The sequence below is a fragment of the Diadema setosum genome, chromosome 13 (genome assembly GCF_964275005.1).
Source record: "Diadema setosum chromosome 13, eeDiaSeto1, whole genome shotgun sequence".
Taxonomy (NCBI): Eukaryota; Metazoa; Echinodermata; class Echinoidea; order Diadematoida; family Diadematidae; genus Diadema; species Diadema setosum.
In genome coordinates this window covers 28,995,588-29,016,254 of record NC_092697.1, presented here as the reverse complement: position 1 = coordinate 29,016,254, position 20,667 = coordinate 28,995,588, and the positions used below count along the sequence as shown (strand labels likewise).

The window sequence follows — 20,667 nt, the reverse complement described above, 5'->3', positions numbered from 1 at the left end:
TCTATGCACATCCAACATATACACCCATTTTTTTTTGCATCCCTGCCAATCTCCCAAAAATTGTGTTGATTGTACTGTGCAGTCCTCAATCTATACACACTAGGTATATGCCATCTGTGTCCTACTGTGGAGGAGTCCTGAGGCCCCAGATCAATGATAATGCTTTGAAAAACATTGTCAAAACCTTAAAGGCATAATTTACCATTTGCAGATGAAAAAAAAAAACAGCATCAGTGCTTTAAAATAGTTCTAAAATGTGAGTTAGGGTTAGAAACAACCACTGTAAAAAATTGAAACCGTATTATTGGTGTTAAGTTGTTAAAAACACAAAATGTGAACAGTAGTTATAATAGAAACCATCTACAGTTTCAGTTTACTAAGAAAATACTGATATCTCCATATATTTCAGGCTTTATTGCAAAAAAAAAAAAATATATATATATATGGTAGGATGTTTTGTGATACAACAGACCTACACATATGCATCAAATGTGATATTTTGGAATGTTTTAAAATCACTGCTCCCAAAGGTACCGTAGACCTTTAAGGGGTATCAAAAAATTCCCCTTTGGGACGAATTTCCCTTAAGATACCTCGTTTTCAGACGTATATTTCCACACTATGGAGGCTTAATATATATATATATATATATATATATATATATATATATATATAATATATGCCTATGAATTCATCAAGATTTCAAAGAGGGACGATTGAATTGTCACCTTGAAGTTATGACAGATTCTATGTCGATTTCGACTTCTTAATTCTTACACGTCATTTTACGTGTAAAATATTTATACATTATTAATGTATGAACCTGTAGTGGAGATATCAAAAAGGAAGAGTATGTTTTTGACTTTACCTTGAATAGGAGATCATCTTGAAATAGCTAACCTTATGAGGGTAAGACTGACTTTTCAGCTTTGATGTCTGTGGTGACACATACAGTTTCTTTGATGCAGAAGAGTGTAACAATGTTGAACTCTATATACATATAAGAAAAATCGAGTCCCCGTCTGGTAGAATGTTGCACTTAATGTTAAGTGTGTCCCTATGATGCTGTTCGTCTTGAGCATCATGAGTGAAAATATCAAGTATCTTCTTAGGCAAAGTTACACTCTGCCGGTTCAGTTTCTGTTTTTACCTATCACCTTGCCTACGAAAGGGAGGTCCTACTTCCCTTGTAAATTGTGGCCAGTTGTTGGTAAATCATTACAAATAATGTTGTGACTTTGTGATGAGCAATAAGTCAAAATGTGACGGAACTACAGGTATTCCGTGGAAAATCTAGCGCTGCTTTTCTTTTCTTTTTTTTTACCTCTGGTGTGATGTATATGCATGAACTGTGTTGTTACAGTAATTACTAGTATTATAGACGAAAAGGACAATGAACAAGACAGCATCACACTACAGGAATATGTGAAAGTGATGTAAAATACATCTTGTTCTTGCTTTCTCGGTGCTTGTTGAAGCCAACGTTTTGTTGTAAGAAATGCGAGCACTGTGCGATTTCAGCAACTGATCCCAATCATGCCACTATATAGAACAATGACGAATAGTCGCATATTTGTCCTTCATGTAAATCAGAGTCCAATTTTTATTCCGAGTCAGAGTCCACATTTGTCCAAAAGTACGTCTCCACAACCATGATATAACCTGACAAATATGGGTGACGTTGATGAAAATATACCTGTCTTCATGAGCAAAGAAGCAAAGTTGACCTTCCGAGTAGGAGCGGTACCACTGTCAACCAAGAGGCTGCAATGATTATTTGGTAATATTTATGACTTCGACGACGATGGCCATGTAGACAAAACAGCGAAGTTTGTAAGCAATGATGCTTTTGATGTGAATACCTGAATTATACCCAGAATATTGTCCTCTAAAAGCACTTTACAATATTAATCAGAAAATTGTACGGTCTTTTTTTTTATCCTTTTTTTTTTCGGTTGAATATCACGGTACTGAAGACGATTCTTTGATAAAACTTTCGGAGAAGTTTGTTGCACTCATTTTTTATTGATTATCGAACGGTGAAGCTGTCTCATTGTCAATGACATGTTATAATTTCCTATTTTCCTCCTTTTTTTCATCGAGTAAACTTTTCATTCTTGGCAGAAATAAACATGTGAAATAGCGTAGGCAATTATTTTGTGAGGTTACAAATACTCCGTTCCTTTAAGATATTTACACAAATCCTACAAACAGCCTTAGGTCACTTATTAACCAGCCGCACCTCTTTCCTTTTAAGTTTCCGTTGCAACATAACATAGATGCTTTCCTTGTTTTGATTTGACGTTGCAATACTGCAGGGAAGATATGTGTGTAGATTACTAATTTCAAAAACTAATATCATTCACATACATCAATTGATTGAATTACTGTCACTGTCAAATACGCAAAAACTTACTAATAACTTTACTCCCTTGCTTTACACTTTAGATAACCTAATGACACTTGATTTCACACTATTCATTTAATACAGATGGGGAAAAATACTCTTTATGTTACAGATATCGTGAAAAGTACAAACCAGCCACTACAACAACAACAAAAGTTTCAAATGATAAACTGCTCAGTAAATCGAAGAACAGCTCAAATTAACACAAGGATTGGATTTTTAAACGCACACTCGTCCGTGTCATATTAGAATGATATTAGTTTTATTTTCTGCTCAGCATCCCTCTGTTACTTTTTGGCCTATGTTAGCTCCTCGAGTAATCCAAACATGGAATGAGTTTAACCTAATGTAAAATGTCAAAACTTCAAAAACGATATAACATAAAAACGAGCATTTATGTTTATTCTTTCAGCAACAATTGAAAGGAGACAAATTTTCATATTATTACATTTACTGGCCAGTTACAATGAGCCTTGTACAATGACTGGCGTCACTGCGGCCATCTGTTGACTTCTCTAGACAAGGGCGTAGTGCAAAGTTTTGTGTATTTTTCCCCAAAGACTTAAACAAACATTCGCCCTCAAGATATGTCACAAGAAATGAGAAAATTATTTTCTATATTTTTTTTTTCAAAATGGCAATTACGTTCTTCCAGTTCTGGAGTTGAGAAAAAGTGATGAACTTGTCAAATTAAAATAGTGACGCGTGTTCGCGATAATTATGCTTCTCCAATTATGTTCTTCTAAGGAACAAACGAAAATGGAGGCTGAACTTTCTTTTCGCGTATATTGAAACTTTTCTCTATCTACAGATAACAGGAAACACGACAGTCAAAATTCCGCAGACTATCATTTTTAATGAAATCGCCTGGATACAGGGCAATTGGCTGCTATGGAGATTGAATAATTGACAGGATGAGATATTAGGACTGGTCAGGGGCAATGATTGTAGTTGCACTGTAATCTAGAAATCAAATAGTTTTGTTAATCCGAACTTTTGTGGCTTTATTCCGAAGGTACGTTATTCCGAAGGTTAAATATTCAGACACACACAAATCCCTATACCCAGATAAGACGTTGATCTGAAATAGAAATTTAGTTTGTTACTCTGAACATTTGTGATATTATTCTGAAGGTTTGTTAATCCGGAAATGAAATATGCTTCGTTGTTCCGAAGGTTCGAGTGTTTGAAAATGGAAATATGAGTCGATATTTCAAAAGTTTGTTTTTATAAAGGTTCGTCATATATTATTTCATTACGGTTCCCCCGAAACCGTGGGAACGGGGGGGGGCACTTGTTTTGCACCATACAAAGGAATACATAAGGTGTCCCCTCTTTGGGTCCACCCCATTTTTTTTCTTTTACCCCGAAAGTGCGTAAGTGGCACTCGAAAGAAATAGAGACCTTGAAGTGTCAGAGCGGTAAGGTTATGTTTGGGGGCTGAAGACCTTTTCTTCTTCTTCTTTTAGCTGAAGAAAACCCGGAAGTGGAATGAGAAAGATGAGCTGAAGACCTTTTTTGTGTGTGTGTGTGTTTGTTTTTTTGCTTGTCAGCTGAAGAAACACCAGAAGTTGCGCTGAAGGCCCCCACTTTTTTTTTTGCTCGTTAACTCATGAAACTCGGAAGTGCCCCCCCCCCACACACACACATACTTTTGAAAACGTTCCGTCGGCCCTGTGTACTCAGTATAAGTTGAAGTCACATGTTGTTGGCGAAATTCGAACTTCTACCTACAGCTGTTGTCTCGGTAACAGAGGCAGCCTTGTTCTTCCGGGTATCTTCCTTTGATATCTTATGCAACACTGATCCACTTGGTTTTCTTCTTTTTCTGAAACACCTCATTAGCTGCTGTCGAAACTCGACGAGGCGAAACCAGTAGATTGTAGGGTTCATAACCAGGTTAAGGGCGAGCAAGATGAGACCAGCGTTAACTAGCGGTCGAAAATACTTCAAGGTAAGATGTGGAGCAAAGAACACGATCAGAAGAACGCAAGGGATTATTGCCCATGCGACAAATGTCGTCCCGACCACGAGACTAAACGTGAGCAGGATTTTCCGGTTCTGATCAGCGCGCCTTGCTTTTGCGTCAGCGGGCAGTCCAACTTGGAGGGACACTGTTGCCACCTGTTGGTAAATCACTACGTAGCACAACGATGTGATAAGCAAAAATATGAAAGTGACTGAAGCTACCGGAACTATTTCGGAGGACACTAAGTCGCCATTAGTCTCTATCAGTTCCGGTAATGCAATATAGCCAAACAGGACGACGAACCAAACGATCACGCACACTGCTATGGATCTTGAAGCAGTGACAAGATTACGATTACCGAATGGGTCGAGGCGGATGACGACAAACCGCTGGAAGGCGATGGCAAGAGTGCTGAATATCGACATGAGCATTGCTGGGGACTGTAAATCTCCAACAATAGGCGTGACCTGTTAAGAGAGTATTATAAAATATATAATAAGTATGGTATCCTTATTCAATCGCAATTCCCGATAATGAATTTCAGCCATAATTTATTGTCTTTTCTACTAGCCTGAAGGAATATTGTATTCAGAGGTGCAATATGTAACTAAATTAGTACATCTATTCGGTTACTTCGGGTGATTTGATGTATATAAGGATACCTCTTGCGGTTTAACGTTATTAAGCATGACTTATTTTATAGCATGAGGAAATGTATTCGTGTAAACTCATCGTCCATGTTATGTTTGGGAGAATTTGAATTGCCATCAAGGCTTTTCAATGCTAAGGAGCACTAACTTTGCATTCAAAATCTCTACATCTCATTGATAATACTGGCCGGTGCAGAAGAGGTTAGTTCACAGGCTCACAAACCCGTTGGAATGGTTTGTGATTCAAAGAATTACACTGTCATTTCATAACTAATGCAAAACTCGTATTGACGTTCCTACTATACAAGCCTTAAAATGTCCAGCATTCTTTAAATAAACAATAGCATTTATCGTGGCTTTCACTTCTTTTCGCAATTTCATATCCCCTTTTTTTCGTATGCATTTTTTTTTCATTTTATTTTAATATCTTTTGGTTGTAATTGTAGACCTGGTCCCAGTTTAGATCATCGTCAAGAAATATAATGATCATGTCGAGTGATAAACTCTGCACTCTATACCAATTTTTGTGTAACTTCATGGGCCAGTAGTACGTTACGAAATATGAATGGATTGTTGAAATCAGACATTGCAATATGTATCATATTCTTACACGGTGTACTTATGCTGTATACCACTGTATATTTTTAAAAACATTTGTATATCTTAGGACGTGCCCTACTAATTGCTATTTGTTTGTTTTTGTGTTGTTTGTTGTTGTTGTTGTTGTTAGTGTTGTTGTTGTTGTTTCGAAAACTGTAAAGTCGAGAACGGGTGGAAGAGCAAATGAAGCCAGAGAGGATGAAGGTAGTCAAAGATTGTCAATGTAGTGATCTTATTCTTTGTGCATCTAGGTTTAAAAATAACTTGAACAAATAAACAAGGAGTACTATTGTGCATGAATCAAATCCTCGCCATATCGAATACTTCTTAGCTATCAATGTGACTTTACGGATCTGTTTAGGGAGCACGTTTGCATATTTCTTATGGACATTTATTGAAATTAATCCTTCCGGCCTGCCAGACTGCATTTTTGGAACTCACCATTCCGCTCTGCTCGTTTGCAACTTGGACTATCAGCGACACGGCTTGGACCAGGTCCGAGAGCGCCAGATTGAAGGTAAAGATGTTCTGCTCTCGTCGCAAGGCGGGAAGTCCAAGGATGGCGAAGAGAGTGAGAAGATTACACAGCATTGCTGTGACACAGATTACCAGAAGAGTTGATTCGAAATATATGTTCCCCAAAGGTGCGGTAGCATTCCTATCCATGCTGCCACAAAGCTACAAAGTAGCAGCAACAATGACTTTCGAATTATTGCTGCATTTAAAATATCATGTCAGTGGTGGTAGACGACCCTGTTCGTGATGATGGGATCGAGAAGAATATGAGAAAAAAGCTGAACTCTGTCAGTGAATGAAAACCCTGTTTGACAATCCCAGAAGTTCCCTTATCCGTTGATGAGTTTTATCAGACTGGAGGGAACTTGCATTCGCCTCCAACTTTCTTACTTGGACGACCATTTGGCGGAGTCGCTTACACTGCTTAGGAGTCACTCTTATCAATAATATATTAGGCTACATTATTAACAATAAAATCAGTTGGGCAATTATAATTGGCGTTTGGTATCGGAAGTGCGCATGCGCCTAAGACTTAACAAGTATGAAGATTGCATTGAATGTCGAAGGTAAGATCTAGAAAGCGCAGGTTTTGCAAAATTGTTTTGATATTTATAAAGACGTGCGGGAGTGAGGCCTCGAGACTTTAGCTATTTCTTTTCCAAGAACACCTTCAGTGACACTGCAGTCACTGGCAATATTGGGTCATAGGTGAACGCGAAAGCTGCCCAACAACAAACATGTAAATATATTGGCGTAACAATGTGATGAACTATACTTGTCTAAAGCAATGCTTGTGGAGAAAAAAAAGAACAACAAATGCAAATCACGTCTAAATGAAAGCCGTAAACCAAGAGTAACAGTTTACTGAATTCCAGTATACATCGTCTCCAGTGGAGTAACCATTTATTACAGTGTTCCACACTATAGGTCCTGTTGCGTAGAAGCATGGTAACTTTGTGTTAAAGGGTAACACTGCAATCAAAAAAAAAGAATAGTGTTGCTAGTGCAGTTATCATCGGTGCAGAATGACCGGTAATTGTAAAATTTTCATATAGTAGTATGCAACGGGACCTGTTGTCGGCGTAAAATGTGGTTTCATGTTGCCTCAATGATAATCTGCATTATCCTGACAAGAAACTTACTTTAAAGACAAAGAAATTCACTTTTTAAAGGAAATGAAACAAGCAAATAAATCTAATATTTATTTCCTTATGAATATGCTACTTGCTTGTTTAATGTAATAGATGTAACATCCACCCCCACCCCCGCCCCTTGTAGGTAGCCACGTATATGGTTTGCAAAGTTCTTCAAATTTTGCTGTGTCCAAATAAGAATGATAAGACTCAATTAGTTTACCATGATCTTATTATAGCATACGTCATTTTAAGTGAGTGGGCCTTCTACAACCTGGCTTTTGTTTTTACCCCAGTAAAAACCTTCGGTGTGACAAACTGATGAATTTACAGTATATCTAGTGTAATCAATCTTTTTTCAATAACATTGTCCTATACGTAACCTTCATTTCTTCTCTTGTCTTGGTATTTCCATTCTTACTTTTTAAGTTTTAATGTTATGCACATAACCGCATGTTATTCAAATTAAGGCTTAGAATGAACCATTATGATGGTTCAATTAAAGTGTGCTGATATCTCTAAAGGCATGGGCTCGCTGATGGATGTTTTATGTTATTTAGGTGTTTTTCTACCATCTGGAAATGAAGGAGTTAAAAGGACAACCCAGGTCATAGACTACGTCTAAACTTAATTTAATAAACATAACAACATACCGCGGCACTTATTTTTTCTTTGTTTGACCGAAGGACCACAAAATCAATTCTGAATGTTATGCAGCTTAAAAGGGATGTCTCAATAAAAAAGGAAAAAAAAAGGAGCGTTCACGTCAACAATTTAAGAACTAAAACATATCTACCTTTGTAAAGGAAAGCAGGATATAGCCGGATCTATTTTCTTGCTTTGAAAAGAAGACTAATAAAATGTATGAGATGTAGTTTCTATCGCATGCCTTTGGCTGGTTTAAAGCTCTTTTTTCTGTCTAAAGAGAAAAAAAAAAGAACATTCACATCATCAGTATACCTTGGTTAATGAAGGGAACGTGCTGGAAATGACTGCGAAGAAAGTTTTAACAAAAGATATAAAAATCGATTATCTGCATATACGTGAACAAATGCGTTCTGTATTTACTATATTCACAGACGCACTTTTGTATTAGCTCTTTAACAGCACTAGCTTTTTTTTTCAGTAAAATATGAAATACAAATTAGACTTTGAGTCTCACTCTTTTTCCTCTCTCTTTCTGTGTTTTTCATTAAATCTCCCTTTCTTAACTCATCTTTCATTCACTCACTCTGCTATATGTCTCTCCCTAAGTATCGAGGAAAACTGAAATGTTCTTGTTGACTTAAAATTTAAAAAAAGAAGAAATTGGCTGTCAGGTATGTTCTTTTGTGATATCCTTTTCCAACAACCTTTCAATTACTCTTTAAGGATACCGTTTCCATGAGAACGAATCTTGCGGTTACTCTTTCTACTAGAAGAAGACAGAGAGGGGGAAAAAATCTACCTTGTTTGCCGCCAACAAAATATCTATCATAAAGCTGATTTCATATTTGTAGAAATCCTGCTCTCTACTGGCAATCTTACGGATGAATCAATTCTAAAAGCAAGAAATGTAATTGGACAGAAGACATTATCTATTCAGAGGTCGGTAAATCATTCCACATGGTGGCACTTCGGAGTAAGTCGTCTTTGTCAAGTTGTAGACACTATCGCTAATGGTTTCTTTTGCTACGTTCAGAAATGTGAATGGCACTCTTGATGTGCCATGGTAAGAGCCATCATGAAAATGATATCAAGATATAACAAGTTTGCTGTGCGTGTGTGTGTGTGTGTGTGATTTCTTCTTCTTCATTGAGAGTGCAACGCCGCCCCGTGATTCAGATTGACTTTTATAAGCAGAGTAATAGCGTTTAAATAAAACAAAAATCTTTCGCTAAGTTCTCATATAACATTAGAGAAAGCTGTATTTTTTTTTTATTTGACAAGCTTTCATGAAACAGTAGATTAGTATGGTTGTAACGACATGAGCGACTTGACTGAAGTGATCGTCTCCCTTGTCTTTCTTTTGATATAAATATTTTCCTTAATTCTTATGTTTGAATAATATTTCCCTAATTCTTATGTTTGAATTAATTCGAAAGTAGTAACTTCAATCATTCGCTTCTTCGTGATTTGCGCCTAGCAATAAAGACCTAATAAGTATAATTACACATTTGAAAGAGGTTTTAAATTTTGCAATCCCGACCGACAAATCATGATCTACTTGATAAACCAAGTATAAAGTTATAAAGCTATGACGTCATTGCTTAATTACAAAAGTTCTCTATATCATTGCGCCTGAAAGTTTTTTTTTTTTTTTGGAAATACACGGGACATTTTCAAATTCCACAAGCTAGCTATCTATATCAATTTGTAATGAAACTTTCACTAAACTGTCAAATATTTTTTTCTTAATTCTACGTGATGATGTTCATGAGGTAGCACTGCAATTCCCATAGGAGACATCATTGAATTGTAAAATTAATGTATAATTATCTTGATAACTGTCTAAAGGACCGTGTTCTTAATTCGCCTCGTCAGTTCCCTTTGTTTTCTGCTGTCAAAACGCCAGTGTCCCTTTACAATAATATATTCATAAAGGCATTATAATATGGGCGTGTCACGCAGTTGATTCGATGACTTTTCGGGCCAACGAAACTTTTTGTAGTGTCAACAAGCGTCGAAGCCTATTCAAGAGAGACGTAAAAATTCATCTGGCTTGTTACATCCTAAAACAAGCATTTCGTTTTTTGTCTCTCCGCGTATTGAACTGCTTAATCTTTAAGAGGGATGTAATTCGTAGCCTGTTTTTCCCCTCTCGTTTAACCAAAAATATTAGTTACGCCCCCCCCCCCCCTTTTTACAGAATTCTTGGATCCGCCCCTGAGAAGTATAGCATATTTCAATATACATGTATTTGCAAGTCGTGATTTTCTTCACAAAAGTTTGGGCGCAGCTTTGATCGGTGTTCGTTTTTAGATTCTGAATAGGTATATTTTACGTACTATATCATGCAATATCATTATCTAAAGTAAGTGGTATGCTTCGTATGAATATATATATATATTATATATATATATATATATATATATATATATATATATATATATATATATATATTATATATATATATATATATATATATATATATATATATATATATATATATATATATATATATTATATATATATATATGGAAATCGGTAAAATACTTTTTGAGATATATCCAAAAATGCTAGGGGGAACTTACTTTTTTGCTTGAGTGTATATATAATATATATATATATATATAATTATATATATATATATATAATTATATATATATATATATATAAACACATATATAGTAATAGTAATAATAATAGTAATGTCATGATAGAGGAATGCAATAAATTCCAATTGGTTTTTATTCAAAATCAAAATTTGGATTTTAGATAAAAAAATAATTGGCATTTAATGCATTCCTCTATCGCGACATTACTATACTACTGCTAGTACTGCCAATACACGGATCAAATAAAATGTTTAAAACAAGACTGAATACATATCTACACCTGATATAATTATGATACATATAGAGTAATGTGCACGTCTCCTTGATTTCTTGCATCAGATGTTACTTTCAGTCGTACTTTGACAAATGTCTGTGACCCAACGTTCGACCAAATTTTTGGTTCTTGCTTTCTTTCGCTTTAATTTCTGCAAGATATACGTACACACAGTATGGTCATATTATTTCGTAGTGTATTATATATATAAATATATATATACATATATATATATATATATATATACATAATATGCATCAATAAATAAACATGTATGTGTTTGTTTGTAAATAATCATTATGCGAAACAAAGTCTTACACGAATGGAAGAACACGCTTTTTCGTGCAAACACACAAAAATACATCAAAGAACAAAATCCGGTAAGAGAAGAAAGTATAGACCTGTACTGGCGTATGACAATGTAAAAGAAAAAGCAAACAGACATATTCAGAGAGACTCAAACACTGTTGCCTACGTAGCAGTTTATACACTCACACTAAACGACAAACATAAATAAAAGTCTGTGACGAAAGCCTTCGGATACAAACGGGTTTATTTGTCGAGAAGACAGCCACAGAATAGGTACAATGCATTCAGTATGTACATACTGATGTTGTGAGTCTACACACATCACACATTTTGAAACAGAATTATACATAAACTGAAATCAAGATGCACGGTTATGTACAAATGCCTTGAAAGATGAGATCGAAGATTGCATACGTTGATTCTCGTACTGACAATGAAGATGGTTGTACCCAACCTTTATAATGCTCTACTGCAATTGAGATGCTTGATGAGGCCAGCGAAACTAGTATACTATACAGCCTCAAATAATCGTTGGACACGATACTTTCTCTTAAATGGACATATTATAGTACTGAACATCGTTTACGTTCAGCCAATTTTGAGACATAACAAAACATGTAGCATAAAGTTTGTAACCAAAACTTATCTTTGAGATACAGTATATTAAAAAAAAAACGTATTATCATAACAGCACAGCATATTAGAACAGCCAACAATGCACCCGTCAAACGGAAAAAAGAAACTCTTGAAATACGTTTACATGGATTTCTAAGCATGCTAGTTACTGAGTATACGTCAGCCGAGTACATTAGGATTGTATGTACGTATGCCATTTACATATACCAACTGTCAGTCAAAATGACATTTTATAATTTTACTACACGCATTACAAAGTATATATCTAAAATCTAATCGATTTTAAAAAGAGCAAACTTTACCTGCACTTAATTATCAGATGCACCAAATGTGATCCCATAAAATTTGAAGATATTGACTTCCGTTATAACAAGAACAGCGCTTCAACTCCTGATTGCATTTTAGAAAGTGTATTCTGCAGTGAAAGCATAATAATTATTAAACACTACGTAAATGCGTCCGGACACAATCGAAAGAACGCTCGTAACTTTCGATTTGCGAGGGCCAATCCCCACAGTTGTGACGGCGTAGAATGATATTCACTGGGTATTGTAACTGGCAAGGTAACGCAAAGACTATAGCAAGACTGGAATGGGATAAAATCAGCAGGTTCCTACGTGAGACGAATCAAGGTCTACATGAACGCACTATCTCTTGCTGCTAATCATATTTCATATTTCCCCTCAAACTTGATCACTGCAAAATACGAAAAATATAGCTCAACTTATCACGCATTGCATAATGAAGTTTCAATTTGATTTCAAAAATCAACACAGATAAAAAATGTTTGTAGATAAAAACATCACAGGATTGAAAGAAATGTAGATCACTAAAAACAAACACGGCTGTACAAATTCATTCGATATTAGATTTAAGAAATCCTCCAACGTACTTTTTTAAATAAAATCATTGTACAACGATTCCAGACTCATGTAACAAAAATGTCTTTACCCTGTATTTCATCTTGAACATTGCCGTCATCATCATTAACTAAAAATAAATGTTTCACACATTCATGATGAATGATAATTGACGAAAATCAATATGCTCTGTTGAGTCGCAATTTTCATTCCATGATCAATAAGTGCGAAAATACTTTAAAAATTGAATATTCAAATTCATCATCACCTACTGACAAGACACTTGTGTAGGGAATGAAAGAACTATCGAAGTTAATGGGCTCGTATAGTTTTGGTTGAGACTTAATTTCAGGTTTCTAACATTTTTTGGTGAGATAATGAGAAACCTCTTATGAAATGTGAAAGAGCATGTAATTCTATGAGGAATTCAACATTCATTTGATGAAAATTGGTTTTGAAATAGCCGAGATTTCCAAAAAAGGGCAATCCTAATAAAGTGTGGGACCCACACTTTATTACGATCGCTTTGTTTTACTTTGTTTTTGGATGTTTCAGTCATACCAAACCCGATTTTCATCAAATAAACTTTGAATTGCTCTTAAAATGGTATGCTCTGTACTATATCATAAGTGATTTCTTGGTATCTCGCAAAGTTAAAAGCCCAATTCTCATCTCCACCAATACTGTACCATCCTTTTCACGAGCACAGGATGTCAACTAAGTTGAAAAGCAAGAGTCTCAAGTCAGTAATTATACACGTTAAATAGAGAAACTATACATTCCATCAGAGACACATCGCTAAAATTTGACCGCATTTGTTAAAAAAAAAAAAGTTACAAAAAAAAAAATCACACCGTATAACCATTTGCGTTCATCAGAAATAAACACTAGTCTCCTTTCATTTTTCTTCAAAATCATCACCAAGCAGCGGGTACCGTGTCTATCAAATCAATAACACATGATTAGTGACTCCCTTCGTGTTACTGAATAGTCTACGTGATTTCTCTGCAGTGCATGTGTATAGAAAATGCTACATATTTCCTTCTTGACTATTGGGGTGGGGGGGGGGGTGAGTAAGGGTGAATACAGATACTCAAGTTATTGAAAGAACTCTGACACCGTCCCAGGTGGGAAATAGCACCATAAAATGCACTTCTTCATTCTGTCATCAGTAAAATGATGGCAGGCAGGACGTAAACACCTTTCTAGTTGTGTATGATAAAACATCAAGCCAAGGACAATAAAATGGGCACATTACATTATTTACAATAAAATGGTTGCATCCCTCTGGAGCGAGGAAAAACTAACAACACAAGTTAAAGTTGAACTCAATTGTGTTTGTATTTATATCATACTTATAAAACTTTTTTTTTAACTTCGCAAGTCGAACACATTCATGTACTGTACTATCTTCAGCAAAAAAAAAAAAAAAAAAGAGAAAAAAAAAAACAAATAAGTTGAAGTTTTAATGTTTTACTATGCACTGCACATCAGGCTCTTGTGTCAAAATGTTCCAGAAGCTCAATGGACACTTTAATTATGACAACACATTATTACTTCATAATACCATTGGCAGTGTGGATTAAACATAATGCCCTAATTACCAGCCTCTGCGTTTTGCAGACATACTATGAACAAAAAGAGAATTAAAAAGAAAAAAGCTGATCCTATTGCTCCCTTACAAATGTGAAAAAAAGGGAGGATTATTTCTAACTCAGCATTGATATTCAAAACTCATAAACCTTTAACTATTTGTACAAAATATATTTTCTTGTTCTAGATGCCATGCACTTTTTAAACGCATTACATATTTGTCTGAACCTGGCAGGTATCTGAGAGAGAACCCTTCTGTACCTTATTTCTTGTAAATATCTACTTGTGTGACCATTCAATTTATGCTAAACTGATGGATTTCACAAAATTCATTCTGTCAAATTTCGTAAATTATTGCTACCACTGATTGAGAACCATTACTGCAATTACATGCGATTTTGGAATCCCCTCCACATGCTGCGCGAAATACAAAAAACAAGGAAAGAGACGAACAAAGATATGTCAATTAACTAATATGCCACACGAGTACAATTCTACCTCTATATCCTCTCAAATTCATTTAAAAAATATCACATTGACCCATGATTCTAATATGCATTTCAAACATAAATCAAAACTAATTTGAAATATTGCTATACAACATAATGCACAAATTCATGGCACGATTGACTATGGCTACATTATGCAAACTTTGACCCAAAGAAGCACAAACCACCAGCCCTGAATAGGTAATGGATTCAGTGGAATAAAATGAAAATGAAATCATGCTGACACATACTACCCATCCCAAGACACACACAGTAAAAAGTTCAGTTCTGTTGTCATACAATCAAAAAATACATCTCATGAAGGAGAAAGAAGCATCCCGGAGAAATCCCTTCATACTACTTCACTCTCCGAAAATCACAAGACATATATCACTATAAGGAAGAAAAGAAATAGAAATATGACACAATATTTCAAAGGCCCTGGATACAGGCTGTTCCCTGCAGTAATTCCTGAAAGGTGTCCTCATCATCCACAAGGGTCTGCCAAGACGTAGTTCAGTCCAACAAAGTTCTTGACTCGCTCTACGACTGTTTGGGAAGTGGACAAGGGAGGTAAAGATGAAGAATTATATGGGGCACAGGGCAGAGAAAAGGACAGTGGGAGAGGGAGATGTGAGAATGAAATTTCACAGAAAATACATGGATAGATGTATCAATACGTGTAAGATGCACCTATCAACAGTTTTTGACAACACCTTCCAGTTCTGCACCTTTCAAACTGTCCTCTGAACCACTGACAGAGAGCACGACTCATGCACTAAAAGTGTAGCTGTTCATAGAGTTTGCAAATGATTCAAAATTGTACCATCATGCAGAAATGATGGGTTGAAAACATGTATAAACACTGCATCGTCAGTACTTCAATGAAACTTTTGTTGACGACCTTTTTAGGAGAAAAGTAAATATAAAATTATTTAGAATAAGCATTTCAGTCACATTATTGCAAAAGAACTCTGGTGGATATTATTGCTGGTAAAATATGGGGTAAAATTACAAATGAAAATATTCCCAACAAGGTTGTTTTTTAAAGAAGACAAATTGTAAAAATACATATTTCATCTGCATTTGGTATGGCACTCTGATTCTATCTGTAAGTTAAAAGCAATATAGACATGAGGGAACTATCACATTAGTATAAATTTTTGCATTCAAAGAACTGTGATCAATTGTTACTTTGAGCATATCTTACAAGCAAATTAAAGATCTAGGTGCATGTTAGTGAGAAAAGGCTCGCTTTTTCCTTTATTCAAAATATCATGGAATGAAGCTCTTTTCTATGATGCTAGGGTTTGTGCTAGCCAGATATCACACATTAGTGTAATAAACTTCTATCTTAATCTATACGATGATGCACTGTGATTAAAATCTGTCCAAACACACAGCTACTGTAACTAAGCAAACTACACAGAAAAAAAAAATGTTTAACTGTAATGCATACATATGAGAATCCTAAGGATCTCAAGAAAAGTAAATCAACAAACTTAAATGAAAGGATATGTCAACTTTGAGGTTAATATCAACTAAAGTAAGAATGTCAAAATTAATGAAAAAAAAAAGAAAGAAATATGACAGGTGCCCGTTGCATAAAAGTTACTATTATGGTAACTTTGCCATCCAATGGTAACTACCATGGCAACAATACTCAACAACCAATCAAAATCAAGAATTCCATGGAAGTTACCATTGGATAGCAAAGTTACCATAATAGTAACTTTTATGCAACGGGCCCCAGATCTTTGTTAAATGGAGGAACAACGTGACCATTCTCAAAGGTTGTACAATGATGGAGTGATGGTCCTATGGGAGAGTATGATCACCTCACGTTTGCCATTATATTTGCACAGCAAACAAAAAATTACACGTCAAAAACCATATCAAACGAAGCAATTTCTTCAACAATCAAATCATACTGGAGATGAAACATACGTTTTGTTCCAGCATATGTTTAATAGCCATTCCCAGTAGTACTTTCATATTTCTTCTTTCTTTAATAGGCCCAAACAAAAAAGAGAAGAGGTATTCCATTGTTAGCTTAATCAAAGAAGTAAATTTCACATAAATGACACCAACTTTATATGACAACCCCCAAACAGATGGATTTCTGCAAAAGTTATTGATGTTCAAATAGTCATAAATTTTCTCGGGAGAAATTTCAATTATATTCAACTTTGTGTTATTTTGTCTCACTTGAAACATCTTTGTCAAGTTGACATTCCCCTTCAAAAACATTCACTTCATACACACTCACTTTCATTCTGTGTTAGTATCTCCATTGTTGGCCTCTGTGGATGGTGAAGGGGGTGGTGGTTCAGCCGGTTCGGGCTAAAAGGTCAAGGGGTCACCAGTGAGTGGTGGGAGGAGTGAACGGAGGAATGAAATGATGACATGGTTACAGTGTTGTGATGAAAAGATCACATCTAGTGATTTCGTGACAACAGTGATAATGAAAAGAAATCATATTTTTGTCCCATATGCTTACAGAGAACCACATCAACATCATGGAATATAGAGACAATACTTTTCAAATCACCACTATTCTTCTTTCCTGGAATAATCAGAATTAAATGTTCATTTTTGTGTAACAGTTCACAAGCAAAAAAATGTGGTAGCAACAACTTTTTACAGAGCTGCCCGAGTTGTAACAAAATTCTATAAAACAGACTGAAACTAGATAGATTGGAGAGAACTAGTCTGTTTCAAATTTTAGTACAATCTCCATGTGCACTATTGAAGGTGGAAAGCTTTGAATTATGAAGGATCTGATGAGTGCACTTTTTAAAGGTGGTTACGAGTCGGCAAAGGACAAATACTGTCATTTAATTTTTGATAAGCAAAACTGTAGGGTGAATGACATTTCATGTTCACCAAATGATATCACTGTAACTACAATAAATTTTATCTCTGCTTCATATCACCCACATTTAATGTTCTACAAAAGAGTTATATTTAACCCGTTGAGGATGGTTTGATTTTGCAGCAACATGCATTTCCCATTGACGTTTGCCCGAGTATACTCGGGACTTGTCCTCAACAGGTTTAGATGTTCTTTTTGATCCTTTCTAAGCAGCTTTTGGAATGAAATATATATATAATGGAAAACATTCAGAGTTTGGCATATCATTAGTTCAATGTTTTAATCATCTTTCAAACAATATAAAACAGACATTTTAAAAGAGTGCACATTCCAGTTAGGTCTTTTATTTGTTTGCTCATTTTACTTTTTGAGCAGGGGCTTGTCTCTTTTGCTTACAAAATATTATATTGAAATAAAAGTGCACAGCAAAAGCAAGTCCAAAAGATTTAAGTGAAAAATGTGCATTTCAAAGTTGCTTTTATTTTTACGCTACAACAGCAATGTCATACAATGTACTCTCTTTTATCATGCCACTCCTATGCACTTTTTCCTCAATAATCTATCTAATGCAACTCCCAAAGAATTGCAATTTCGTTCACTAAATGCTATGATAGAAAAATGTTAATCATTGAGACATCAGTGATTTGTTCTCTTTCTTTTTGGTACGGATAAATTCATGAAACTTTGTAAACCAGTTAAAATTACACAAGATTTTGTAAATAAACTTTTAAAAACAACAAAAACATATTTAGAAAATTGTCTTTTTTCCCCCCAATTGCATGCATGACTTCTCTTTTATCAAACTTCTACAAAGTTCCCTGAATTCTGAGAAGTGAGTGGTCCAATTAGCTGCTGCACACAACTCACTTCTGGTTGGCACACATCGTCAGATGATGGGGGAGGGGCTTGTGCAACAGGCTCTGATTCAGCTGCTACGGGCTACCATGGTGAGATTAAATGTGTGGCGGAAACAAAAGCATGATGGTTTAGGAGAACACAAAAACAACAGAGTGGTGTGTGCAAAGTTAAACACAATAAAGAAATGATTAAAAATGTGATAAAGGTAGCAGATTTCTTGCTGGGATGCTTAGGGGATCAGATGAGAGTTGAAGACAAAACTTACAACTATTATCCAACTGCAATCAAGGAAAACTAATCTGGATTGCTTTGCATATTTGATATACATGTAGTGCACGAAAAGAAAAAAGTTTGATATTCATACTGCGGTTTTACTTTCCCATCATTTACTTTATTCATATGATGTCATTACCATTAAAGAAAAAATGATATAATATAATATCATCCCAACAGAATGATAATGATATCTTTACTTTTACTACCCAGTTATTCAACAGACTATTGAAATTTCTGCTTGAAAAGGCTTGACTGGTGAAAGCAAACTGTGCCTTCAAGTTAAAGGGATCGTATAGTTTTGGTTGAGACTTAACTTCAGGATTTTATCACTTTTTGTTTGGTGAGAAAGTGAGAAACCTCTTCTGAAATATGAAAGAGCATGTAATTCCAAGAGGGATTCAATGTTTATTTGATGAAAATTGGTTTTGAAATGGCCGAGATATCCAAAACAGAGCAATGCTAATAAAGTGTGGGACCCACATTTTATTACGATCGTTTTGTTTTACTTTGTTTTTGGATGTTTCAGCTATTCCAAACCCGATTTTATCAAATTAACTTTGAATTCCTCTTAAAATGGTATGCTCTGTACTATTTCATAAGTGTTTTCTTGATATCTCGCAAAAAAGTAAAAGCCCAATTTTCATCTCCACCAATATTGTACTATGCCTTTAATGTTGCAGGGATGAGATCCCAGGCAACACAATCACATTTCTTCCCAGTTAGAGAAGATGAGCAAAAGGAGAAGGAAGGTGAAAAATAATTGAACATTCTATGGCCGAGGGACATTGAAATATCAAATCTGTCTGATGTTGATAGATTCACTTCAGTCATGTTTTGGTTTTTATTTTAAGATAGCCTATAAATATACCTTGTCTTTATTTACAAGTAAATACTCCTGTCAAGAATTAGTTTCAAACACAATACAAAAAGTTGGATATGTAAAACACTGTATTCATGATCATAATCATCATGACAGGCAAGACAATGCTAGGTGAAAAAGGACATAATGACAGTGATATCCATTATTTGTTGTCATTATTACTGTTCAATATGATTAAAGTTGAAATCATTACTTTCAAATTGTTACCGTCATTATTATCACTATTCTGAAACTTACAGTGCTTGGGAAATGCCATGCCCGAAATAAACACATGTATTGATTACATTTCTAACAGTAGGTTTCTTGTAAAGTCAATTAATATCTGTGTATTTCCAACGGACACTTGTATATCATGCATTGGTAATTTCCTCGATAAGTTTCCCTTAAATATTAGAAGGTCCCAGTCTTGGGCACCATGCTGAACTCACTTCAGACTTCACCTCTTCATCAGTGGATGGGGGAGGGGCTTGTGTGAGAGGCACAGACTCAGGGGCTACAGGCTACCATTAGGGGAAGAACAAATACGCCACAATGAAAACAGTGGTAACAAAAGGACAACGTGATACACTGTGAAACAATTTGGTGATGGGTAAAAATGCGTGTAAGCAGACAAATTTTAACTGCATGACATTTGCTGTGCAGTTTCTTTGATGGTGCAGCAAAGAATTCTCATGAGCACAAGTGCAATCAACAATTTTTTTTTTTTAGTGCAGGAGAGGTAAATATCCCATCAACCATCATTTATGTTTATTTGCAAAAAAAAAAAAAAAGATTAAAAAAACACATCCCTCCAACAACAACACAAAATAAATAAATAAATAAAACCAAAGGATGTGATAAATGATCTGTATAACTGATGATAGATTATCGATGCAATACAGTACATCAATTGTTCTTATACAGTGAATGCAGCGGGTATGCTGAAGGGAGATTTTCAAGCAATTATAGGGGGTTTGTACATCCCCCATTAAAAAAAAAATAAACCAAAGGATGTGATAAATGATCTGTACTGATGATAGATTATTGATGCAATACACTACACCAATAGTTTATTATACAGTGAATGCAGTGGTTTTGCTGAAGGGA

General features: G+C 35.2%; 1 protein-coding gene across 1 annotated transcript in view; it reads right to left on the bottom strand.

Moving 5' to 3' along the window:
- Positions 1-16,963: 16,963 nt before the first annotated feature.
- LOC140236557 (choline transporter-like protein 1) overlaps positions 16,964-20,667 on the bottom strand; it is a 42,589-nt gene continuing 38,885 nt past the window's right edge. The window contains exons 19-21 of the mRNA XM_072316482.1: positions 20,010-20,081; positions 18,435-18,506; positions 16,964-17,035 (exon numbers count right to left, since the gene is read on the bottom strand). Coding sequence (XP_072172583.1) covers positions 16,964-17,035; positions 18,435-18,506; positions 20,010-20,081 — 216 coding nt within the window. The remainder of the gene's footprint in view (positions 17,036-18,434; positions 18,507-20,009; positions 20,082-20,667) is intronic.